Below are 27,750 nucleotides of genomic sequence, written 5' to 3' on the forward strand. Positions count from 1 at the left end.
CGTGGAGGCCCCAATGGAATAAAAAGACAATATCAATGCCCCTTGGAAGAGTGGTGGAGGTCGCAGTGGAATAAAAAGACAACATCAATGCCCCTTGGAAGAGTGGTGGAGGTCGCAGTGGAATAAAAAGACAATATCAATGCCCCTTGGAAGAGACGTGGAGGTCACAGTAGCTTAACAAGACGGTTTTAATGCCCCTTGGAACAGACGTGGAGGTCCCAGTGGAATAAAAAGACAATATCAATGACCCTAGGAAGAGACGTGGAGGTCACAGTAGCTTAACAAGGCGATTTTAATGCCCCTTACAAGAGGCATGCAGTACAGCATATTAAAAACATTATTCCCATTATTGGGGAGTGGGTCTCCCATAGTCTTTGCCTATGCCTTCCAAGCAAAAGCTGCCAAAAATTAGGATGGAGGAACATGCAATGCCCCTTACAAGAGCCATGCAGTACAGCATATTAAAAACATTATTGTCATTATTGGGGAGTGGGTCTCCCATAGTCTTTGCCTATGCCTTCCAAGCAAAAGCTGCCAAAAATTAGGACGGAGGAACTTGCAATGCTGGCAACACGGACCACGGTCACCCTGGTGGTATAGTGGTGGTGGAGGCTGAGGATAAGGAGAAGAGCAAAAAATAGCCGAAATGAAGAAGCGTATACCCATGTGTGGGTGTGAAGCGGTGCATGGGAATACACCTCCCAAAATAACACAGTGAATTTGACTTTATGTTACTCTGCTGTTATTAGGTGGTGATGAGAAGTCTGGCCCAATCCAGCCCTTGTTCATTTTGATAAGGGTCAGCTTGTCAGCATTGTCAGTTGACAGGCGAGTGCGATTATCAGTTATAATTTCCCCAGCGGCACTAAAAACACGCTCCGATAACACGCTAGCGGCAGGGCAGGCCAGGACCTCCAAGGCGTACAGAGCGAGTTCATTCCAAGTGTCCAACTTGGATACCCAATAATTAAAAGGCACAGAAGAATCACGGAGGATGCTGGTACGGTCGGCAAGGTACTCCCTCACCATCTTTTGAAACTTTCCACTCCTTGTGAGAGTACCACAAGGCTCACGGTTAAGGCAGCGTAACATAAAGTCAGCCATGCGTGCCAAACTGGTAACGGGCAAGACTTCCGTGTCCTCACCAAGATGACGACTGACCATGCTCTCCTCCTCCTCCTCCCCCCTGTCCTCAGGTCACCCCCGCTGAACCGACGATATGACAGTTGTACAGGTACTACCGTCTACAGATCATGATACCAGCTCTTGTTCTTCCTCCTCCTCTCCCTCATTGTCCCCCAATGCACGTTGGGATGAGATGAGGCTGGGCTGTGTGTAATCGCCCGCTACGGCTTCTTGATCCATCTCATCATACTCTGGCTGCAATGCCTCCTCTTTAATTCTCTGCAGAAAGCGTTGCAAAAGACAGACAAGTGGGATGCTGACGCTAATGATGGCGTCATCGCCACTCACCATCTTGGTGGACTCCTCAAAGTTTGTCAGGATGGTACATATGTCAGACATCCAGGTCCACTCCTGAGGTCTTATGTGTGGAGTCTGACCTGAATATCGACGGCCTTGTTGCAGCTGGTACTCCACAACTGCTCTCTTCTGCTCACAAATCCTTTGCAACATGTGGAGGGTAGAGTTCCAACGTGTGGGGACATCACACACCAGTCGGTGTGCCGGAAGCAGCAAACGCTGCTGCAACACAGCAAGGGCAGCGGAAGCTGTAGCCGACTTCCGAAAATGAGCTGACAGGCGGCGTACTTTGACGAGCAGATCTGGCAACTCGGGGTACGATTTAAGAAACCACTGAACCACGAGGTTAAGCACATGAGCCAGGCATGGTACGTGTGTGGCCTCGCCTCAGAGCCGCCACCAGGTTACGGCCATTGTCACACACGACCATGCCTGGATGTAGGTTCAGCAGTCTCAGCCACAGATCTGTCTGCTCTTTCACAGCTGTCCACATCTCACAAGCAGTGTGAGGTTTCTCACCTAAGCTTATGAGTTTCAGCACAGCCTGTGGCCGCTTGGCTAAGGCAGTACTGCAGTGCTTCCAGCTTGTAACTGATGTGGTGATATCTGAGATGGAGGCTGAACATGAGGAGGAGGAGGAGGGTGATGCGCAGGAGCTGTACACTGTGGGGGCAACTCTGTCTGACATAGGGCCAGCAATCCTCGGTGTGGGGAGGATGTGTTCCGTCCCAAGGTCCGACTGGGTCCCAGCTTCCACTACGTTTACCCAGTGTGCCGTCAGGGAGATGCACCATCCCTGGCCACAAGCACTTGTCCACGTGTCCATTGTCAGGTGGACTCTCCCAGTAACTGAGTTGTTGAGGGCACGGCAGATGTTTTGGGACACGTGCTTGTGTAGTGTGGGGATGGCACACCGGGCAAAATAGTGTCGGCTGGGGACTGAGTACCGAGGGACGGCCACCGCCATAAGGTTGCGGAAGGATTCCGTCTCCACCAGCCTAAAAGGCAGCATTTCCAACACAAGCAGTCGCAAAATGTGCGAATTTAGGACTGTGGCCTGTGGGGCGTTGGCTGCGAATTTGCGCTTTCGTTCAAAGGTCTGGGATATGGACAATTGAATGCTGCGATGGGACGTGGACGTTGATGCTGTTTCTTGAGAAACTGCCATAACAAGTGAAGACTGAGAGGAGGAAGCATCTTTGCATGCAGTAAGGACAGGGGATTGCCTTGCACGCACAACAGGGGGTTCTCTTACACGCACAACAGCGGAAGAAGCAGTGGGGACACCCGCTAACACTGGTCGTGGACCCTGAGGTTCACCCCACAAAGTCGGGTGCTTTGCTGACATGTGCCTGATCATGCTGGTGGTGGTCAGGCTGGTAGTTTTGTCACCCCTGCTGATGCTGGCCTGGCAGGTGGTACAAATGGCCTTTTTGGGGTTATCAGCAGAGTCTTTAAAAAAATTCCAGACTATGGAAGACCTACCGGTTGTACTGGCAACGTCCCTCGCGTTGGTGATACGGGGAACGGTTGCCAGCCTTCTGTCTGCGGCCACCACACTACTTCTTCCTGCCTGTTGGGGTACTCTGCCTCCCTCCCCCTGTGTGCTGCTGGCCTCGCTCTGCGTGGCCTCCTGCCACGTTGGATCAGTTACTAAATCATCCACCAACTCCTCCTCTTCCACTTCCGCACCACGGTCCTCCTCCTCACTTTGTGGCAATTGTGTCTCGTCATCATCCACCTCTTGTGACAAATTGCCAGCCTCGCCTTCCTGTGGCCGTGGCTGTTCAAATATTTGGCCATCGCTACATGGGATCTCCTCTTCCACCACTTCAAGCGGAGCAGGCGAGGGGCCCAAATATGGAAATGGACCAGTGAACAGCTCTTCAGAGTGTCCAACTTTGGTGGGATCAGTTGCTGTCTGACGACACTCGGCATGGTGGGAGAAAGGAGCATCAGGGTGAGGAGTATGCGGTCGAGACTCATGGCTACTAACACTTGACCGTGTGGAAGACAGAACGGAGGTGGTGGTGCCCAGGTGACTGGAAGTATTATCTGCTATCCAATTAATAACCTGTTCACACTCATCAGTTCGCAATAGTGGTATTGTTGTGCGCTTCCCTAGTAATTCGGTCAAGAACTGGGAGTGAGAAGATGTGGCTGTTGGTTGTGGCTCATTTTCACCTTGGCCACGGCCGGATCCTCTGCATGTACCATCACCAGAACGTCCAGTTCCACGCGCCTTGCCCATTGTAAATTAAGTAAAATAGCTTACACTCGCACTATCAATGGCAAAAGGGTAATAAAAAGGAGATTAGAACCGTGGAAGAGGAAAACAACAGTTCTATTTCTCTGGCCTACACCAGAATCTTTTAAACAGATATATTTGTGTCTGAACAGTCAGAGAGACACTCAAACTGTTTTTTTTTTATGTAAAAAAGGCAAAAAGGTGGATAGCACCCAGATTTGAACCGTGGAAGAGGAAAACCACAGTTCTAGTTCTCTGGCTTACACTAGAATCTTTCAAACAGATATATTTGTGTCTGAACAGTCAGCAAGAGACTCAAACAGTTTTTTTTTTATGGAAAAAAGGCAAAAACGTGGATAATACAGAGATTAGAACCGTGGAACTGCAAAACCACAGTTCTAGTTATCTGGCCGAAACCAGACTCTTTTAAACAGATATATTTGTGTCTGAACACTCACAGAGACACTCAATTTTTTTTTTTTTTTTTTTTTTGGGGGGGGAATACCAAAAGGTTAACAAGACGGGTATTTGTACAGTCTGACTGAGGGAAAAAAAAAAAAAAAGAGGATTTAGACGAAAAAAAAAGGATTTTTCCTGGCCCCTGAGACCTGGGGCTAAGTCTAGCAATTTGAGAATCAGCACACAGGACTGTAATGCAGTGTTGGTTGGTATAACCACTGCGTCTCCTATACAGCCTGCCTGCCTGAAATCTGGGATGGATATTAGTCCTCAGAAGGACTGTTTGTTTGTTTTTGCAGGCTTTAGAAACCCTACACTACCTATTTCGCAGTATAAATCTCTCCCTAGCTCAGCAGCACTCTCCCTAAACTGTCTGATCCGGAGCGACTGTGTCCAAAATGGCGGCGCCCGGTTTTAAATACTCGAGGTAACGCTGTGCGGCCAGCCAATCACTATAATGCCCACAACCGACATGGTTGCGGCATTACAGTGACTGGCTGGCAATCCCTGCATGTTCACTGGCTCGGTAAAGAGCGCCAAACATGCAGGGTGGAGACCCGAGCACCAGACCGAGTAACCCGAAAATGCTCGGTGCTCACTGAACATCCCGAGTAGTGATCTGCTCGGGCGAGTACCGAGCAGTGTCGAGCATGCTCGCTCAACACTAGCAGTGAGTCATGAAACACATACAGTCACGGCTGAAAGTGTTGGCACCCTTGAAATTGTTCCAGAAAATGAAGTATTTTTCCCAAAAAATTATTGCAATTACACAAGTTTTGTTACACATGTTTATTTAATTTGTGTGTATTGGAACAACACAAAAAAACTGAGAAAAAAAAGGCAAATTGGACATAATTTCACATAAAACCCCAAAAATGAGATGGACAAAATTGTGGGTAAACAACTTTGTTTCGAGCATGTGTTGCTTGTTCAAACTCACCTATGGCAAGTAACAGGTGTGGGCTATAAAATCACACCTAAAGCCAGATAAAAAGGGGAGAAGTTGACTCAATGTTTGTGTTGTGTGTCTGTGTGTGCCCCACTAAGCAGAGAGAACAGAAAGAGGAGAAGAGGACTGTCTGAGGACTTGAGAACCAAAATTGTTGAAAAATATCAACAATCTCAAGGTTACAAGTCCATCTCCAGAGATCTTAATGTTCTTTGTCCACTGTTTTCTGGGATAAATACTTCTTTCTCTGGAACAATTTCAAGAGTGCCAACACTTTTGGTCATAACTGTATACCCACAAATCAGGAACCCACCACCTCTCACTACACCTAGCAAATCAGAGAACAATTCTTCTAGTGAATCTAACATAGAAATTCTCCTTAACCCCATCATGACCTGGCCATATGAAGGTTTGTTTATTTTGTGGGACGAACTGTAGCTTTGAATGACACCGTACATTTTACCATATAATGTAATGAAAAGCGGGAAAAAAATGTAAAGCATGGTGAAAAAAATAAATAAAAAAATTTGCCAGTTCTTTTTTTTTTTCTTTACTGCATTTATTGGGCTATAAAATTCTGAGCTGTAATTTTTATTTTTAACATTTAAATCACTTTGGATGACATTTTGTTCTCAGATACTGAAAAAAATGTATACTATATTGATTAAATAGTTTCATAGCTTGATAGATCAGCCTTATACGTACTCTGCGATAACAATTTGCTTACATTTTTGTTTCCTTATTTCTGGATGGGGCAAACATTGGTAATTTAAAGGGAACCTGTCATGTCCTCAAATGTCATTTACCTACAGATATAGGTTTAGGCTGCAGGCTAATAGCGTTACAATGCTGTCCGGCCGCTGTACTGAAAGTTCAGCCATGGATAGAAATGGAACTTTATTCCTCCTGCCAGCCTCGGGCTTTCAGTCGTAGAGGCGCGGCCGGCGCAGCTTCAGTAACTGCTCACTCTATACTGAGCGGTAACTAAAAGCTGGAAGTTGCCAGGAGGAAGAAAGTTCATTTTCTCCCAGTAGCCAGGATTTCAGCAAGGCGGCTGGACAGCATTTTAACACTATTAATTTGCAGATTAACCCCGTAGCTACATGTTAATTGCATTGGGGACAATAACCCTTTCACAACCCTGGGATTTTCCGTTTTTGCATTTTCATTTTTTGCTCCCCTTGTTCCCAGAGCCATAGCGTTTTTATTTTTTGGTCAATATGGCCGTGTGAGGGCTTATTTTTTGCGGGACGAGTTGTACTTTTCAATGCCATTACTAGTTTTACCATATCGTGTACGGGAAAACGGGAAAAAAATTGCAAGTGCGGTGAAATTCCAAAAAAAGTGCAATACCACAGATGTTTTTTTTTTTATTTTTTTTAACACGTTCACTGAATGCTAAAACTGACCTGACATTATTATTCTCCAGGTCATTACGAGTTTGTAGACACCAAACATGTATAGGTTCTTTTTTATGTAAGTGGTGAAAAAAAAATCTAAAGTTTGCTAAAAAAAAAAAAAAAAAATGGCGCCATTTTCCAAGACCCGTAGCGTCTCCATATTTTGGGATCTGGGGCTGGGTGAGGGCTTATTTTTTGCGTGTCGAGCTTAAGTTTTTATTGATAACATTTTGGGGTAGATCCGATGTTTTGATCGCCCGTTATTGCATCTTATTGCAATGTTGCAGCAACAAAAAAACGTAATACTGGCGTTTAGAATTATTTTCACGTTACGCCGTTTACCGATCGGATTAATTCTTTTTTTATATTGATAGATGGGGCAATTCTGAATGCGGAGATATCAAATATGTGTATGTGTTTTTTTTTTTTATTATTATTTTATTTTGAATGGGGCGAAAGGGGGGTGATTTAAACTTCTATATTTTTTTAAATTTTTTTTATATTTTTTAAAACATTTATTTTTTATTTTTTGCTTGCTTCTATAGTCTCCATAGGAGACTAGAAGCAGCACTTGTCTGAACGCCTCTGCTACATAGAGATGATCAGCAGATCACCTCTATGCAGCAGAAATGGTCCTGTGCTATGAGCGCCGACCCCTAGGTGGAGTCTGCTGCAGACGCAGGGTTGTCATGCCCACCCATCAGTGACCCGAGATCACGTGACAACAATTGACAGCGTCATTTAACATGTTAACAGCTGCGGTGGATCGCGAATCTACCCGCGGCTATTGCGGGCACATTTCAGCTGTAATAATCAGCTGACATGTGCCCGGTTCAGTGTGGGCTCAGTGCCGGAGCCCTCACTGAACCGGGGGTTACAGCCTTGTGCATACAATTACGGCAAAGGCTGTAAAGGGGTTAACATTCATATATTTTTTAAATCTTTCACTTGAACCTGCAAACATTTGATCACTTGTACTATATACTCCAATACTTCAGTTTATAGTACATTACACTATATACATAACAAGTCATGGTCACACTACAATAATACACTGCAGAGTGCCCTAGATGAAGCAGCACCTTCTACACGCAGAAAGACCTGACACAGACGACAGCAGCCCTGGAACATGATGCAAACACGTTTTCTTCAGCGTTGCTCAAGGTGCGCTGAGCGTCAGTGGATTTCATCCACTATAAATTCATGCTCTAAACCTATAACTCTGCCTTTCATCTGGCCAAACATTCCTACTTCAGCCCCGTCATCACTTCACTATCCAACAATCCTAAACGACTTTTTGAAACCTTACACTTTCTCCTGAGCCCTAAAGTACAGGCTACGGTCACCAACATCAGCGGTGAGGATCTGGCCACTTATTTCCTAGAAAGAATCAACCACATCCATCAGGACATCTCAGCCCAATTTCCTCAGTGCCTGGATCCCCTTCCCTGACGCACTTCAAGCTCACTAGCCATTTCTGTGCCTGTTACAGAAGAAGAAGTTACCCAGCTCCTCGCTTCTTGTCACCCTACAACCTGCAACAGTGACCCCATTCCTTCCCATCTCCCACAGGCTCTCTCACCGGTGGTCACCACTCACCTAACTTAAATATTTAACCTCTCTTCCAGTATCTTTCCCTCCGTCATTTAAACATGCCATCATAACCTCTTTACTTAAAAAAACATCCCTGGACCAGAACTGCACTGCTAACTACAGACCGGTCTCTAATCTTCCCTTCATCTCTAAACTCCTGGAACGCTTGGTCCACTCCCGTCTAATCCGCTATCTCTCAGATAACTCTCTTCTCGACCCTTTACAATCTGGTTTCCGCTCTTTACATTCTACAGAAACTGCCCTCACTAAAGTCTCTAATGATCTACTAACAGCTAAATCCAAAGGTCACTGCTCCCTGCTGATTCTCCTGGATCTCTCTGCCGCATTTGACACTGTGGCTCACCAGCTCCTCCTCACTATGCTCTGCTCTATAGGCCTCAAGGACACCATTCTCTACTGGTTCTCTTTCTACCTCTCTGAGAGTTCCTTCACTGTATCTTTTGCCGGCTCATCTTCCTCTCCTTGTCCCCTTACTATAGGGGTCCCGCGGGGCTCAGTCCTAGGCCCCCTCCTCTTCTCTCTATACACTGCCCCTATTGGACAAACAATCAGTAGATTTGGGTTCCAGTATCATCTCTATGCTGACGACACCCAATTGTACACTTCTTCCCCTGACAACACCCCCAGCCTTATACAAAATACTAAGGATTGTTTTTGCGCTGACTAACATCATGTCCTCCCTCTATCTGAAACTGAATCTCTCCAAAACTGAACTTCTTGTGTTTCTCCCCTCTACTAACCTAACTCTACTTAACATTGAAATTACCTTGGAGGGTTCAACCATAAGTACCAAGCAGCACGCCCGCTGCCTTGGGGTCATATTTGACACAGAACTTTCCTTTATTTCCCACATACAATCACTCACTTGCTCATATCATCGACATCTTAAAAATATCTCAAGAATCCGACCTTTTCTCGCCTTTGAAACTTCAAAAACTCTTACTATCGCTCTTATTCATTCTCATCTGGACTACTGCAACTCTCTTCTGATCGGTCTCCCGCTAACCAAACTTTCTCCTCTCCAATTCTTTCTAAATGTGGCAGCCAGGTTCGTATTTCTGTCCATCCACTTCACCGATGCCTCCGCCTTGTGCCAGCCATTACAATGGTTGCCCATTCCCTACAGAATACAATATAAACCCATCTCTCTCACCCACAAAGCTCTGCGTAGTTCTGCACCACCTTACATCTCCTCCCTCATCTCTGTCTATCACCCCTCCCGCGCCCTCCGTTCTGAAACTGACCTAAGACTAACATCCTCCAAGATCCGAACCTCACACCTCCATCTCCAAGACTTTTCCCATGCTGCACCAGTTCTCTGGAATGCACTACCCCAGAATATCCGGCTAATATCTGTTTTGAGGGAACATCTGATCTGTACCAAAAATTACATGTCACAGGTTGTTAGTAAAATATATTATCATGTAGTTCTTTAAATAGGCTAAAATAGGAAAATATGTGGTGGCGGGATTACAGAAATAAGTGATCAGGGCGTGCAAAGCTGTTTTGCAATTCTCTTTCATTTCTATGGCAGTTATGGAAATCGCTGAGATGGGAATTCTTCTATCATAATATTATCCCATCGGAGAAATCCTAGTAAGAGGGTAGAGCAGCTACAAGGAGAAATTCCCTGCAGTGTGACAGAGGGAGCATCAGACGGGAAGAAAATGTCACAGCGTCAAATAGGAGATGAAATTCATGGTATTATAAGGATAAATGTGAATGACCTCAATAGGGGAGATGTGAATGCGTTCGGGAAGAAGGGCTGGGATTTATGGGGGCAGAGTCATGATATGAGGAGGTCACTGACGGCAGACTGACAGGTAATCAATAGTACAGAATGGTGATTTATGAAGGACAAGGATCCACACAGCTCAAGGAAATTATAGCCATTCATCCATTCATCATGCCTAGCATTATCTGAAAATTCATCTAATCCCAATAATCAGACTACAATTGTATAAATTACTAAGAAAAGACACAATAAGGATGAGCTGTTGAGAATTACCTTCAGCATCTACTTCATTGCACATGGTTTCATATGTGCTTTAATATAGTGTAGGATGCCCCCCCCCTGTGGTCATCTGTAAAAATGCAAGTTCAGTTTCCAAAAGTCTGAGATGGCACAGGTATTACAGTAACATAGAAGCCCCTATGCTACAGACATGGTGGCATCAGGTAGTGGATGTGGCACACGCTTTACAGAACAAAATAATAAAAGGTTTTCCAGTAAAGATGTGTGGATTAGGCAAACTTCCAATTCGTCTGTTACATGGATTTTAATGCTCCTCATTATACTCTGGGATCTCTCCAGACCCCAAAGCATAATAAACACAATATCTAAAAAAGATAAGAAAAATCCTTATACTCACCTCACTGTCATCTGTACGATCTTCATCTCTCCGGCCCTCCGCTCCTCACTGTCACCTGTACGATCTTCATCTCTCCGGCCCTCCGCTCCTCACTGTCACCTGTACGATCTTCATCTCTCCGGCCCTCCGCTCCTCACTGTCACCTGTACGATCTTCATCTCTCCGGCCCTCCGCTCCTCACTGTCACCTGTACGATCTTCATCTCTCCGGCCCTCCGCTCCTCACTGTCACCTGTACGATCTTCATCTCTTCGCCCCTCCGCTCCTCACTGTCACCTGTACGATCTTCATCTCTTCGCCCCTCCGCTCCTCACTGTCACCTGTACGATCTTCATCTCTTCGCCCCTCCGCTCCTCACTGTCACCTGTACGATCTTTATCTCTCCGGCCCTCCGCTCCTCACTGTCACCTGTATGATCTTCATCTCTCTGGCCCTCCGCTCCTCACTGTCACCTGTACGATCTTCATCTCTCCGGCCCTCCGCTCCTCACTGTCACCTGTACGATCTTCATCTCTCCGGCCCTCCGCTCCTCACTGTCACCTGTACGATCTTCATCTCTCCGGCCCTCCGCTCCTCACTGTCACCTGTACGATCTTCATCTCTCCGGTCCTCCGCTCCTCACTGTCACCTGTACGATCTTCATCTCTCCGGCCCTCCGCTCCTCACTGTCACCTGTACGATCTTCATCTCTCCGGCCCTCCGCTCCTCACTGTCACCTGTACGATCTTCATCTCTCCGGCCCTCCGCTCCTCACTGTCACCTGTACGATCTTCATCTCTTCGCCCCTCCGCTCCTCACTGTCACCTGTACGATCTTTATCTCTTCGGCCCTCCGCTCCTCACTGTCACCTGTATGATCTTCATCTCTCTGGCCCTCCGCTCCTCACTGTCACCTGTACGATCTTCATCTCTCCGGCCCTCCGCTCCTCACTGTCACCTGTACGATCTTCATCTCTCCGGCCCTCCGCTCCTCACTGTCACCTGTACGATCTTCATCTCTCCGGTCCTCCGCTCCTCACTGTCACCTGTACGATCTTCATCTCTTCGCCCCTCCGCTCCTCACTGTCATCTGCAGGGTCTCAGATTGATGCAGCCTGCATTGAATTCCCCAAAGCAAGCACATGCCAAAAGTCATGGCGTCATATGAGTAGAATTCAATTCCACTCAAATGAATTTGCTCTTCTATAGCTTCCAGCAATAGAGCTTTACAACTTGCCAATAAGTGGTGAGATATCACGTAACTAATTTTTAAAAAGATTGTGATGTGGAAAAATTGAAAAACCATCAACAAAATGAATGAAAATAATTTTAAAGAGAACCTGTCAGCAGGATTTAGCACTATAAAGTAATGGCAGATCAGATATGTCTGACAGCAGTCTCCCCGCTCCTGCAGCTGCATGATTGTGTGTAGCAACTATGCAGTGACATTTTAGAATGTCACTGCAAAGCAGAATGTGGACCACCCGGACGTTTATGGTCTATAAACAGTTTGGAAGTGGTCCGAGCTCTGGCTCTCAGACACAACTGGAGACCTTGGGGAGAAGACAGAAGCAGTTTATTACCGTGTCTGTCTACTCTTTTGTCAGCTACATAGTGCTCAATAAGTTGCATAGTGTATAGAAGCATCGCCACTATTAATCCTTCTGTATGACTTGGCGATCAAATGATCTCTGGGTTTCGGCTTGACATGGCAAATCTACTGGGACCTAACAGGCCTTTATCAGCTCTGTCTGTGATAGTTGGCACAGAATTGGGAAGTTTTCCTCAGTAACTTGATGTTCATTTTTCTACTGTAACTGGGACAATAAAAGAAAAAAAAATATGTGCCCCAAAAATATTTTATGATCTCTTGGGGACCAAATTTTATGTATATATATATATATATATATATGCATATATTTTCTGCATATATATGTATGTACAAAGGATATAAAAGTCATGTTAAAAAAAAAAAAACATACGAAGAAGAATCGTTTCAGAACATTTTTCACCTTTAATATCACCCATAATCTGGGCAAGACAAGGCCGTAGCACTATATAAAGAGTAGGACAGAGGCACGGTAGTTCTAATACACAACAAAAGACCACTTTTACTTACCACTTGCATCTGATCATAAGATCGAATGGAGGATAGCCGATCTAAGGATGCAGAATATATGTATTATTACCAACAAAATACTATATAATAAAATACAAAAAATACATGACAAATATGGGTCCTTAAACACACTTTATTCTCGCTGCTCCCCTGAGTATTTAAGCTTTTTTTTTTTTAATTTGCCACATAGCTCCTGAGATATTGGCCTTTTTATTTAGTGGTTCTTTTTATGGACTTTACTGGGGCGGTGCTCACATGGTAAAGTCACGGCCCTAGGGAATCACGTGAGCCATGGCCCATTGTTAAAGACCATACAAGTTAGCATTAAAAAAAAAAAAGTCCATATCTCTGTAAAAGTATTGCGGATTTAAAAAAAATATAAATGGGTCACTTTGGACCTGGTGACAAGTCCTCTTTAATAAGCAGAGCGTTTTGATCCTAAAATTACAGAACCCTTTAGTGATTTGGCATGTGTGGTTGTGGGGTGCAGCCGTGGATCAGCTGTTCTCAGCTCCAGCCGCGTCCAGATGTAATCAGTGAACAAAGACAGAACAGCACAGCTCCTCTCACTGTATAGTGGCCGTTCTCAGGTACTGCAGCTCAGTCCCTTCTGAACTGAATAGGAGCGCAGTAATGAGAACGTCCAGCACTGAAAACAGCTGATTATTGGAGGTGTCGGACCCCTCTGATCTGATGTTTGTGATTTAGTCTAAAGATAGGTCATTATTATTGTAAGCCTGGAAAACCTTTTTAATGGCACGAAGGCTTTGTTCACACCTTTGGTTTTTGCTGTTTTTTTTTTCTGCAGGCAAAACCTGCCCTCTTAGCAGTAAAGAAGTTGCTTTCAAAAAATATATTTTGCTGAGCTTTTCAGGTACATTTGTCTCTTGTGCACGCTGATACAGTTTAGTACCGGTTGTTCCTGCACCAAAACCTGATACCTGCATTTTTTCACTTATTGCTTTCTATGGGTGAAAATACACTGTAAAAACGCTGCAAAAACACAGCAGTTTTCCAATTTTAGTCAGGAAAAAAACCCATGTGTGTGCATGAGACTTCTGAAACGTCATAGCTTTTTCTGGAACTGTAAAACACACCTTTTAATTTGCATTAAAAAAAATGCAGCAAAAACGCGTGAACATAACCTAACTGTTCTTTTTTTTTGCAGCTGTAAGTTTTACAGTGTTCTCTTCTTGTGACACATAGGGCTTTGTAATACCTTTTAATAGAAATCTTTTTTATTCTTTATTAGTTTTATTAGGAGCGATGTGTACAAAAAGTAAAAAATGTTTCCTCCCCCCATTTATAATGTTTTATTTTTCAAATTTGCAAATTCACAGGAAAATAAAGAATTAGTCCCTGATTCATCATTTGCTTTTTAAGTGACTTTGCATTGTTTTATGGTATTCCTTGACGCTTTTTGAGCCAAAGTGGCTCATACTGGTTGAAAAATTTTGCACAAATCAATGACGCTCTTCTTTTATCGTTATTGTGCCTTTTTACAGCAAAAGTGTTGTCCTCAGCTGCAGGGCATCAGACCTGCTCCTACTGGATTGCAGATGCTATAAATTGAATCTGACGCCGAATTTCACAATACAAGCTCCTCACACTGCTTATGGGATCTCTCGGACCGGATGAGGCTTGTGTACTTAATTTAAAAAAATCCATATGAGAATGACTTTATAATCCTATTTGAACGTTTTTCTGCCCAATAATAAAACAAATTTTTAAGCAAGATAGTTAAAATATAACATTCATTAGATATACAGTACAGACCAAAAGTTTGGACACACCTTCTCATTTAAAGATTTTTCTGTATTTTCATGACTATGAAAATTGTACATTCACACTGAAGGCATCAAAACTATGAATTAACACATGTGGAATTATATACTTAACAAAAAAGTGTGAAACAACTGAAAATATGTCTTATATTCTAGGTTCTTCAAAGCAGCCACCTTTTGCTTTGATGACTGCTTTGCACACTCTTGGCATTCTCTTGATGAGCTTCAAGAGGTAGTCACCGGAAATGGTTTCCACTTCACAGGTGTGCCCTGTCAGGTTTAATAAGTGGGATTTCTTGCCTTATAAATGGGGTTGGGACCATCAGTTGTGTTGTCCAGAAGTCAGGTGGATACACAGCTGATAGTCCTACTGAATAGACTGTTAGAATTTGTATTATGGCAAGAAAAAAGCAGCTAAGTAAAGAAAAACGAGTGGCCATCATTACTTTAAGAAATGAAGGTCAGTCAGTCCGGAAAATTGGGAAAACTTTGAAAGTGTCCCCAAGTGCAGTTGCAAAAACCATAAAGCGCTACAAAGAAACTGGCTCACATGAGGACCGCCCCAGAAAAGGAAGACCAAGAGTCACCTCTGCTTCTGAGGATAAGTTTATCCGAGTCACCAGCCTCAAAAATCGCAGGTTAACAGCAGCTCAGATTAGAGACCAGGTCAATGCCACACAGAGTTCTAGCAGCAGACACATCTCTACAACAACTGTTAAGAGGAGACTTTGTGCAGCAGGCCTTCATGGTAAAATAGGTGCTAGAAAACCACTGCTAAGGACAGGCAACAAGCAGAAGAGACTTGTTTGGGCTAAAGAACACAAGAAATGGTTATTAGACCAGTGGAAATCTGTGCTTTGGTCTGATGAGTCCAAATTTGAGATATTTGGTTCCAACCACCGTGTCTTTGTGTGACGCTTAAAAGGTGAACGGATGGACTCTACATGCCTGGTTTCTACCGTGAAGCATGGGGGAGGAGGTGTGATGGTGTGGGGGTGCTTTGCTGGTGACACTGTTGGGGATTTATTCAAAATTGAAGGCATACTGAACCAGCATGGCTACCACAGCATCTTGCAGCAGCATGCTATTCCATCCGGTTTGCGTTTAGTTGGACCATCATTTATTTTTCAACAGGACAATGACCCCAAACACACCTCCAAGCTGTGTAAGGGCTATTTGACCAAGAAGGAGAGTGATGGGGTGCTACGCCAGATGATCTGGCCTCCACAGTCACCAGACCTGAACCCAATCGAGATGGTTTGGGGTGAGCTGGACCGCAGAGTGAAGGCAAAAGGGCCAACAAGTGCTAAGCATCTCTGGGAACTCCTTCAAGATTGTTGGAAGACCATTTCCAGTGACTACCTCTTGAAGCTCATCAAGAGAATGCCAAGAGTGTGCAAAGCAGTCATCAAAGCAAAAGGTGGCTACTTCGAAGAACCTAGAATATAAGACATATTTTCAGTTGTTTCACACTTTTTTGTTAAGTATATAATTCCACGTGTGTTAATTCATAGTTTTGATGCCTTCAGTGTGAATATACAATTTTCATAGTCATGAAAATACAGAAAAATCTTTAAATGAGAAGGTGTGTCCAAACTTTTGGTCTGTACTGTATATTAAAATTTTCTTCAAGTAAAAAAACCTTAATGGGCCAAAATAGTGAACCCTGGGTCTTCTGAATTACCATCAATAACTTATAATAGTGTATACATGCAAACCACACCTCAAAATGCCAAATACAGAGTATGTAGGGTTTAGAAAAATCAATCTCAATTCATCCAGAGCATTGGATTAAATATTACCCTTACTAATGTTGGTTGACATTTTTAATAACAATCATATAGGGATACCAAGTATGCGCTCAAAAATTAGGTATACAATGAACTCCTATGCCCTTTAACACAGAAGGTACCATGGATTATGTCAGGGAAATTCAACAAAGCCCCACTGAAAGAATCCTTCGGGTTTGTTGTTATACCAAACAAAATTAAACAATCTCACCCAATCCTAAAGTGCATCATGGCTTGATTCATCCTGGTGTAATGTCATCCTATTATTCATGACCAAAACATACTGGAGGTATCCTGCTCCCAACGCGTTTCCTCCTAAAGTAGATTCATCAGGGGAGACTGAAAAAGGGGGCTGAGGGTCTCCACCATTTCAAACAGCCCTTATCCTCCTTTCAAAAGACCCATGGTTCCCCCTGTCACTTCCTAAACCGTGTCTCCTTTAAACTGCCGCGCTAAACGACATGCCGCTACGTCACTTCCGGTCACGTGGGCTGGTATGTCCGGTATCTGGAATGCGAACCATCGGGTGGAACGCATATGGAATCCCGCAGATGTCACATCCGGTGACGTCCTTCCTGTTTCCGGTAAATGGAACGCATGTATATAGCAATGAGGCGCATCTCCGGCACTCACACTAGCGCTTCAAAACAACAAAAACCGCAGATCCAAAACTGGACTCCACACAGCGGTGATTGGGGAGGGAGGAGGGACAAAATAAACCACTCTCACAGACAAACAGACTGGGAGGTATAATACACCTCCTCTCCTCCATTTTCAGATATATTCGCCACTACAATCATGCAGCAACATATCAGACAATGGGACCAAATAATTTATAGCAATTCAACTTTTTAGAAAAAAAGGAAGCATCCATCATCCCACCCCTTAAGGGTTAAGCATGGCCTCCCACCATAGGGCTTATCTTAACCAGACAGCTAAGCAGGCATGAATAGGAGGCTAAAACCAACACGTATTTGTCCACAAAAAAACATTTGGAACATTGTCCAAAAGGCCAAGTCCAAGGGTCAGCATCTGAAGTACGGGGTAGAGAAAACAAACACACACCATAGGGTAGATAAATAAATGATACATTACTAAAAATAAATAAAGGAAACCCTGGCGAAAAAAGTGGCCCCATAAAAAGGCCAAAGGGATACAGCATGGCACACATGATCTTTTCTACACTGGCCCTAGGCCCCAATCCCTACCTGACAGCGGAGGTTGACACCCTAGACCTGCGCAGTGGCGCCCCCACTCAACGTCGGCTGTCCCTACACTCCTTTCCCTAGATGGTCCCTCGACCTATAGGAAACATTTATAGGAGATTTGTTCATACAGTCCACTAGGTGCCAGTGTACATAGATAGTGTATCCATTTGGCCTCTCTTTGAAGTAGAGCCTTATCCCACTTCCCACCTCTCTGTGGAAACTTGACCTTATCAATACCTATGAATCTGACCGCATGAACTTTGCCCTCATGCATGGTGTTAACATGTTTAGCTAAGGGTGTGTCCTTTTTATTAACAATATCACGCAAATGTTCACCTATACGCCTCCTGAGTTCCCTTTTCGTTTTACCCACATACTCGATATTACTTTGACATGTGGCTTTGTAAATAATCCCTTTGGATCTACAATTTATAAAGGAATTGATATAGTGCATTTCTCCAGTCACTTTACTCTCAAAAGTTTTACTTTGTGTGATCACCTTACATGTCACACATCCACTACATCTAAAGCACCCCTTGCCAGTTGATCTAAGCCATGCGGTACCCGCTCCACCAACATAGTGGCTATGTACAAGCCTATCTCGAAGGGATCTACCCCTACGGTATGTAATCTGTGAGGTAGACTTAACATAGCTCCCTATGTCTTCATCCATCTGAAGGATCTTCCAGTGCTTCTGGAGAATTTTTCTAACCTTATGTGCCTTATTTGAGTAAGTAGTAATCACTCTACATGTGTCATTTGTTTTTTTTTTTATATATATCTAATAAATGTTATATTTTTACTATCTTGCTTAAAAATTTGAATAATCTGGTGGTTATCCCGATAGCTTGTTATATACCAATAAATAAAACAAGCTGAACTCATAAACTGCTCATCTTAACATCAGGATTACACAGCCATTCTGACATGAATTAGCAAAGTAAATACACCAGTCTCATCAGATCCTTCTCAAAGCAGAACGCAGTGTGCTGCAAATTTTCGATCCCTAAACTTTGTGCACATTTTCCCCCTTGATGTGTTAATCGAGTTTACAAAAAAAAAATCTGTCTTGCGTCGCTCTGGAAAATCTGCTTCAGATCCACTGCACGTAAACTTGGACTTACGTGAACATATGTGACCAATTTTTGCGCCATTTTTGTCAAGGTTTTCTCTAAACTTAGAAGTGTAAGTTTTTATGCTTTTCTATGTTAGTCCAAAAATATCTAATATCTCATTATTTTGCACATATTGATGACAGACTAAAATATTTAGAAAATGGTAGCACTACATGTGTATAGCTCTTATTTTAGTTAAAGAGGACCTGTCACCAAAAGTGACATTTTTTGTGCCTCAATATTGTTTTTTTTTTTTAAATCCGCCATACGGTTCCAGAGATATGGACCTTTTTATTTAGTGCTAATTATTATGGTCTTTACCAAGGGGGCGTGGCTCACAGGGTAATAATATAGAGGAGTTTAAAGACACGCCCTAAAGGATCTGGTGAGCCACGCCCCCTTTGATAGAGAGGCCAAAAATTAGCACTAAATAAAAAGGCCCATATCTCTGGAACTGTATGGCGGATTTAAAAAAAATAAAAAAACAGACTAATCAGGGGATGAGCGGGAATAAAATAAGAGCAAAAACTGGACTCTTATATCCTGGTGATAAGTCGAAAGGTCAGTAATGAGCCACATTCATTTTTGCTTTTTTGGGAAATAGGGGAGAAAGGTCAGAAAACAGGTGTAAATATGTCGATAAAACTGTTCCACTGTCTTTTTCACACTGATCTTTGTAAAACAAGGCCAGGTAGATTAATTTTTTCCCTATGAAAAACTTACAGTCACCACTAGTCTATGGTTCTCTGAACTTTACAAAAATCAGTATGGCAGATGATGACCGAGAGCATTTTCTTATAATCACCGGCGCTCAGCAGCCATGCCCCCGTACACATGACGCACCTGCTGAATTTTGGTGGGTGCAGTGGATTACACCCCACATTTATGGCCAGCTACAAACATTACAGAAATGACGGCTCACCACTCACCGGTTGGATTACCCCGTAAGTATTCAGACTTTTCTTGAAGAGCACGAATTTGGGTCTCCAATTGTTTATTTAGTTCAATTTGCGTTTCATATCTTGTTTTCCACTCATTACCTGTGGTGGGGTAAAGAAGAAATGGATTCATTGAGCATAATGCCTGTATTATTCCTGTATGACACGGCTTTGCATTAGCTCAGAAAAAATGATCCATGGCAGATAGGCGGCAATCTTTGACTGACAGTATCGGGGACGGTTGGAGGTTGATTCCCGATTGTGGGGGTCATCCGTCTTCTAAATTCCTATATCTGCTACTGTATAAATCTGCTATGGGGACAAATATGTGAAGCATCCGGAAGGCTACAGCTCTGTGTCGACCACCATCATGGCTTCCTTTTATAATAAATCCATGACCAACATGAAGAATCTCCTTTTCATATGCATCCCAAAGATCTCACTGAATAATAATGGGGTCCAGTAAGGGACGTGCACACATTTAGTATTTGCTGCAGATTTTTTCTGCCAAAAACCAGCAGGAAAAACACATAAAATACACTGGTTTTTCTGAACCTTTTTGATGCATTTTTACTTTTCATTTGAATGAGTGAAAAAAGCTGCAAAAACGTTGAAAAAGCCGACACGCTGCGGATAAGAGAAAAAGCTCTCAAGGTTCAAATCTGCAAAGGAAAATAAGCAGCGTGTGTATGAGATTTCAGGAGTCTCATTTAATTTGCTGGTGGTGTAAAATGCTGTGTGTTGTTCGTCACGTATAAACTCAACATGTGTACAAGCCCTTAGGTTTTCGCTGTTTGGATTCTGGGGTTTGTGAATACAAGAATAGCTCTGAAGACTTTCCTATTTTTGATGGCATAATATACAGAAAACCCTAAAAGAAAAAAGGAAAAAAAAAAAAAGTCATTGCGGACACTTTTCTGAAAAGTGGGTCATGGGTGTGGTGTATAGCAACTCAACAGATTCGCCATGATTTATGCCAGAAAGCGGCTTAAATTATAGCAGAAATGTACTCCATCTCATGACCGGGGCATCATTCTTGACAAATCAGAATTCGGTGCATCTTCAAGGGGCTTTCCAGGACTGTTAACTTTTTTCACTATGGGTCAAAGAACTAACAGGCAGATGGCTGCTACCTACCTGCCTGGCGGCGATCTCTCCCGGCACTGAGCGGTCACAAACCACTTCTGCCGGCGATTAATCGATCACATTGACGGAGCTGCAGCTTCTCATCCGTTGTGCACTGTGGACGGGGCGTGACTGCAGACGACATGCCTATTGATAGTCGGCTCCCCGCTGCCTAACTGCGGGGAGCTGGCTGTCAATCACCATGACGTCGGCAGTCACACAGCAGCCTGGAAGAAGAAGAGCTGTTCAGCTGAATCACTGGCAGGAGAGCCATGACTGCGCTGACCGGCATTGGGTTTAACAGGTAAGTAGTTGCCACTGTTAGCAACTACCAACCTGTTAGTTTTTAGGCCCAAAGTAAAACAAAATAAAATGTCCTGGACAACCCCTTTAATCCAGCGGACTAAACTGCCCTCGATGTGATCTTGTTGACTCTATCATTCCATTTCCGTCCCTATCACCTGACTATTCTGGATTTACCACTGTACGTGTAATTTGCAGGCTCTTTAAGGGAGCACACAAGTTAATTTCCTCTGCATGTTCCTAAGCTTTTAAGGATTTCATACATCTGAAGCTCCTTGCCGTCATCACTAGTGACTCGTAGAGATTTTGAAAGACTTCACCATTAGTACTAACACATGTTGTTAATCATAAAAGCACATTCCATCCTGCAAACATATAAAGACTGACTGCAGCCTCACCGAAGAAAGAAATAATAGGATAGGGGAGCAGAAGTAATAGAAGTAGAATCATGCTTGATCATTATTGGAATTACATATAACTAGGCATAAAGAAAAACAAAAAAACACAGAAAAACCACATGCATATATGTAGTAGGAAACTCTGCCCAGCAACAAGCAGTTTTTAAGTATGAACCCACCCATGCCCACTCAGTCTCCATTGTTTTAGGCATTTAGATTTTCTTTGGTTTCTAAAAGTGTAAATGCCATGCACGTCACACAGTGAATATCTTCTGAATCACATGTAACTTAACTGCAGGGAAAGTAAAAAAAGAGGCATTGTGAGCTGCCAGAGGGGGAAGGAAACTGATTCTGTTCAGAGCCTGCCCACATCAGCAGCACACATGGAAGCAGAAAAAGAAAGAAAGGTATTTTCTAAACTAGAAACACCACAAATGATTATAAAGCAGCTATTAATAGATTTCTGGAGTTTTAGTATGAAAAGGGTTCAGCAGACAAGCTCTTCAGGGGTAAATTCACACATCGTGGTTCTAGGTGAATTTTTTGAATTAGGTAGCTTGCCCAAAACTAGCCCAAGAGCCCAGATTAACCTCTTCCTGCATCGGCCAATTCTTGTTTTCAAATGTCTGTTTTTTCCTTTCCCTTCCCAAAGTCATAGTGTGTTTATTTTTATATTGAGATATGTACAGGGCTTGCAAAAAAATAGTCAAAAATTCCAAGTGCAATGAAATGGCAAAAAAATCCCAACAATTCCATCATAGTTTTTTTGGGGGTTTGGTTTATAAAGTGTTCATTGTATGGTAAAATTGACCTGTTGTGATTCTTCAGGTTAGTACAATTCTGGCAATACCACAATTATTTATTTCTTTTTTATTTTAGTCATGAAAAAAATTAAAAAATGTGTTAATAAAAAAAATTACTTTGTGTCACTATTTTCTGGGACTGGTAACTTTTTTATTTTTTTTTAATTGTTGGAGCAGTACGAGGATTTTTTTTGCATTGTGATCTGACATTTTTATTCATCTCATTTGGGGTACTTAGGACAGCTTTTTATGGATTGAAATGCCAGCAATGAACAGCAATTCTGGCATTTTGATTTTTTTTTCCTTTACGGAATTAGCTATACAATTGTATATTTTGACTTTTATGGATCTAGCGATACTGAATATGTTTAGTTTATTTTATATCTTTATTTTTAATGGAGAAAAAGTAATAATTCAAAATTTTAAGTTTTTTTATTTTTATTTTTCAAAAACTTTTCCCTCCCTTTTTTTCTAAGTTCCTTAACCTGTGACTGTCTTATCGCTTGTTCTATATACTTGTTCTATGTACGGCCAGTCGGTGCATTGTGATCTGAGATCGGACCTATGATCACGGATGTCTGAAGGAGCCCTTTAAGAAGGTGCCCACTACTTGGACAACACCTTCTCATACCCCACGCTTGGCCCCGATAAAATAAAAAGGCTTATACTCCCCTCCCGTGCCAGCGCTGTTCCAGCGGTGTCTTCACTCGCGGTCCCGGGGCTCCCGTGTTGTTGTTGTGACACGTGACCCTGTCGCCCAATCAGCACTGGCGTCACTGGCCCCGCCTCCTGACGAATTTAACATGAAGAGGAAGTCAAAGATCAGCTGGAGTCCGGACTTCCTGTTCAATTCGACAGGAGGCGGGAACAGTGACACCAGAGCTGATTGGGCGCCAGGGTCACGTGTCACAACGACAACACGGGAGCCCCGGGACCACAAGTGCTGACACGGCTGGAATGGCGCCGGCACGGGAGGGGAGTATAAGCTTTTTTATTTTATCGGGGACAAATATTTAGATCAAGAAGAGGTTGTTCTAGTAGTGGACAAGCCCTTTAAGGTGAGCTCTTTACCTTCATCCTCCACGCTGTTCAGCTTTCTTTCCAGGTCCATGACTGTGTTCTTCATTTCATATATTGAGACTTGTAACATTTCCCTGAGCAAAAGAAAGAAAATTAATTAATTAAACATTCCAAAAGGTTCTCCGTGGTTTTAATTATGTCCGACCATCCTATGGACAAGTCTTCATGGTCTGATCGTGGGGTTCCAGCACATTCATGGGTTACGGCAGCACTGCTGTATGGGCCATAGTGCCTGGTAGTGTAAGTCGTGTCATTCCCCGCAGTAAAAGACACGGCTGCCAATATGCACAAACTGCTTGTGGAAATAAAGAAGTGGATGAAGTTCTTCAGAATCACTGTGGTCCCTTAATTGTAGCGATCAGAGAGGCCATCAATTCTAAGCCCTAGAGATCCCTAGAGAGGGAAAGTTGGGTGCACCCAGATGAGTGATATTTACGCATCCACCTCTAGTCATATTACTATATAGGTCTCAAATAATTCCCATTCAGTGCCAAAGTCATTTTACTAAACAGTGCTCCAAACATACCACCATGCAGGGGGTATATAACAACACCGCAAAGGGAATTTGTCAGCAGGTTTTATTATGTAATCCGAGAGCAGCATTATGTTGGGGCAGAGACTCTGATTACAGTGCTGTGTCACTTACTAGGCTGTGTATTCTTGTGTCAATAAAATCAGTGTTTTATTAGCAGGAGATTATCACCAGTTGACTAGGTGTCTTGTGATTCCTGACCCAACCCCGCGCCCAGCACTGATCAGCAGCTGTCAGTGTACACAGGAAGCAGCCAATCAGAGGTGTGGGTGGGGTTTTACACAGCTCTGCATTCTGAGCTCTGCTAGATCTGCAGCAGAGAAAACTGTGATTGTATTAAAATGACAGCAGGCAGACCAGCAAGTGTTACCTCGCTGGAATCAGGGTCTCTGCATGCTTTCAATGATAAGGAAATTATCCTCTATCTGTAAAAATGGGGGTCTGGTCTATATAACTAGGGGTCTGGTCTATGGTCTTTATAAATAGGGGTCTGGTCTATGGTCTGTATAAATAGGGCTCTGGGGCCCTTATAAATATGGTCTGATTTATAGTCTGTTAAACTGTGGGTTCTGATGATAGGTCTGTATAAAGGAGGTGTTTGATCTGGGGCTGGAGGGGTCTGGTCTGTATATAGAGGATTTGGTCGGGGCTATTTATTTGGGTGGTCTGGTGTCTATATTTGTTCAGGGGCTCCAGAATCAATATAAGGCCACGTTCAGAATTTGGTCAGTATTTTAAATCAGTATATGTAAGCCAAAACCAGGAGTGGAACAATCAGAGGAAAAGTATAATAGAAACACGTCACCACTTCTGTATTTATCATCCAGTCCTGGTTTTGGCTTACAAATACTGAGCGTGTGAATGTGGCCTTTAAATGGTTCTTCCAATCTCAGCCTTTATTGGTATGTGCCCATGATCAGGAATAGCAACGTTTTGAACACAGCTCACCTGCGCTGCATTCTACAGTACAAGCACAGTGGATGGATTTACAGAAATCCCATGCCCACTGTGCTGCTATTTGTCCCTGCGTAAACTCACCGGCAGCATGGGTTTACAAGGCGCAGCATGTCAATTTGCACGATAGAATGCATAGTGTGCGAGAACTTCACATTGTTCATTGAACACATGCGGATTTACCTGGTTGATTAGAACGAAGCGTTTTGGAAGCAGCGAAAATAAGCTGCTGTAAGGGGGAAGACCGGGGTGTAAGTACTTTCAGAATAAGGCATAAGGAACTGCCGGGGCAGTGCCTCTGGTTGCAGGGCGAAGACAGACTGCGAGCTCAGGGGTCAGGTGACCGGGAAGCTGGGTCCGTGGAGCCGAGCAAGTGAGGTGCAGTGTTATGGACTAGGGGCTCAGCGGGTCAAACCGGAGACCGCCCGCTGCCACCAGAAGACGGAGCATTGTTTAGGCGGGGAAGCCAGAAGAAAATCAGCCGGCAACGGCTTTGTGCGGAACAAGAGTCAGCTAAGTGTAAAACTGCCGATTACAACCGTCTCGACTCTGCTACATCTAGCCAAACTGTGGATTGTCAGTTATAGTCTTTTACCTGATACTCCCCTTGTTGTCCCCATATTTCCCCTGTTACTCCCTGCGTGGAGATTGACCTTGTTACAGTAAATCCCCCTTGTTTATTAACCCTGTACTGGCTGCTCTGTGTTTCTGCGTCACTGCATCTAAAGTACCTGTGTTACATTTGGTGTAGTCAGCAGGATGCAGTCTTTAGACACAGACACTGCAGATCAGTCCATCCTGGGAGCCCCTAGATCTAGCTTGCCTCTGGGGGCCATGCTCAGCAATCTCCCAAAGTTCACTGGGGACAATATGATGCTGTGGGACTGGGTTGAGAGAGTTAGGAGTATGTTACGTATGCATCCGATGACCCCAGCTATGCAAGCCGAAATGGCCTTACTGGCCCTGGACGGAGAGGCCCAGTACTCCGTGATGTACCGCCCTCCTCATGACCGGGATACTGTAGAAAAAGTGGTGCGGATATTGGAGGAGATACATGGGGATCCCACCAATGTAGGAGAGCTGAGGATACTGCTGTTTCACCAAGTGCCGCAGGAGCGGGAGACTGTGACGCAGTATGTTAATGCATTACAAAGGGTGCATGCCTATATCACTAGAAAAGACGACATGGGGAATTTGAGAATGGGCCCCCCTGACGTGATCTTAAGGGACCAATTTGTGGCAGGCCTCAGGGATGTGCAGCTGAAGCAGGCCTTGCGGGAGCGCCTGCGCACTAACCCACGTATGACTTTTTTGGAAGTGGGGGCGGAGGCACGTGTGAGACAGCAGGAGATGCGGGTGACGGCCCTGGCAGGGATGGTCCGGAGTAATGAGGTACCCACCCCGCCTGCAGCTGAACCGGAATGGGCTCAAGAGATGCGAAAGGAGATACAGGAGATGCGGGGTGAATGGTCCAGTCTCAAGAAGACCCCTGCACCGACACCAGAGATACCTGGATCGATTGCCCCAGCTAGGGAAAGAATTGAATTCAGCCCCCGCCCTGCAGGAGAGTTCCATAGAGGAGTGAGGCAGCCCTACACAGACAGAGACACGACCTGCTGGAAGTGCGAGGCGCAGGACATTACGCCAGGGGCTGTGCTAGCCAAGGGCGACCCCTGTCGCGGCAGCCGTTAAACTAGCGGGCTCCGTGTTTGGGGGACACAGCCCGGAGCCTAAAGAAGGGGAAAGAAAAACAGGAAGTCCCAAGGACCTAGTTTCCACCAGCCCGACTGTCTGGGCCAAAATAAGCGGTCGGGCTGTTCACTGCCTGATTGACACGGGATCCCAGGTGACTACGATGACAGAAGCCTACTTTCAACAGCGATTTCCAGAGATAGCGCGGCCTGAATGGCGACCAGTAATTAGACTCACGGCAGCTAATCAATTACCCATCCCGGTCGCAGGGGTGGTGTGGATGAAGATCCGAGTGTGTGGAAAAGATGTGGGAAAAAAAGGGGTCGTCTTGGTCACAGGGGGAACCGGAAGTGGACCCCCGGTGACCCTCGGAATGAATGTGCTGAAACGATATCGGGCAAATCCTGATTAGTGAGCCAAAGGAGATTCCTCTAGACCGGTGGGACCCACGAACCCCCCAAAGGAGGGTTTTTCAACAATTAATCCGAGCCGCCCAGGCTCAGGAGACGTCGAGTGAAGGGAAGGTCCAGGGAAAATAACAGTACCAGCAGCTACGGCACTCACCTTACCGTCAGGACAAACTGTACTAACGTTACCCGCACGGGCCTGCACACCTCTTGAGGGGGTAGAAGTTCAGACAGAACCAACATCGATGGGCAAAGTACCCCCGGACTCCTGGTGGCTCGGACACTGGCCACCGTTCAGGGTGGCAATGTTAAAGTGCATTGTGTTAATCTGGACGAAGATGATCTCACACTCCCTCCCAGGGCGGAAATAGCCCAGATTCTGGGTATGCCAGAGAAGTTGGTGCGACCTGATGTGGTACAGCTGTCCGCTGTACGAGGAGACTCCTGGACTCTGGCGGTCACCATGCCGCCGGAATCCCACCGTGCTAGTGTGAAGGGGGGGGAAGAAGAATCCTTGAACAAATGAGGGCTGAATTGACGGGACTTTCACCTCGACAGGTGCAGCAGGTTGATGAGGTACTGGAGCGGTATCAGGAAGTCTTTGCTCGCCACGAGGATGATTTTGGTTGCACCGAAGCCATTGCCCACAAGATTCCCAAGGGGAGCGCTGCCCCAGTGTGGGAGAGATACCGGCAGATACCTCTTCAGATGTATAAAGAGGTTAAGGCGATGCTAGCCCATATGTTACAGAATGGTGTGATACCGGAGAGTCAGAGTCCGTGGGCAGCCCCGATTGTCCTGGTCAAGAAGAAAGATGGGACCCTGCGGTTCTGTGTGGGATATAGAAAACTGAATGCCTGTACAGTACGAGACTCTTACCCACTACCCCGAATCGAAGAGTCCCTGTCGGCCTTAGGGAAAGCAAGATACTTATCCTCCTTGGATCTGGCCAGCGGGTATTGGCAAGTGCCCGTGGCTGAACATGACCGTGCGAAGACGGC

General features: G+C 44.5%; 1 protein-coding gene across 6 annotated transcripts in view; it reads right to left on the reverse strand.

The window, feature by feature from the left end:
• The window catches only part of CCDC169 (coiled-coil domain containing 169), a 68,674-nt gene that overhangs the window by 35,106 nt on the left and 5,818 nt on the right, over nucleotides 1-27,750 (reverse strand). For all 6 annotated transcript variants that reach the window (XM_073662548.1, XM_073662549.1, XM_073662550.1 and 3 more), the window contains exons 2-4: nucleotides 23,156-23,238; nucleotides 19,447-19,557; nucleotides 12,621-12,661 (exon numbers count right to left, since the gene is read on the reverse strand). In XM_073662548.1, the coding sequence (XP_073518649.1) occupies nucleotides 12,621-12,661; nucleotides 19,447-19,557; nucleotides 23,156-23,234 (231 nt within the window). In that variant the 5' untranslated portion in view covers nucleotides 23,235-23,238. The remainder of the gene's footprint in view (nucleotides 1-12,620; nucleotides 12,662-19,446; nucleotides 19,558-23,155; nucleotides 23,239-27,750) is intronic.

Source organism: Phyllobates terribilis, unplaced genomic scaffold, assembly GCF_046119375.1.
Source record: "Phyllobates terribilis strain yellow unplaced genomic scaffold, ASM4611937v1 Scaffold_2__4_contigs__length_985480577, whole genome shotgun sequence".
Classification (NCBI taxonomy): Eukaryota; Metazoa; Chordata; class Amphibia; order Anura; family Dendrobatidae; genus Phyllobates; species Phyllobates terribilis.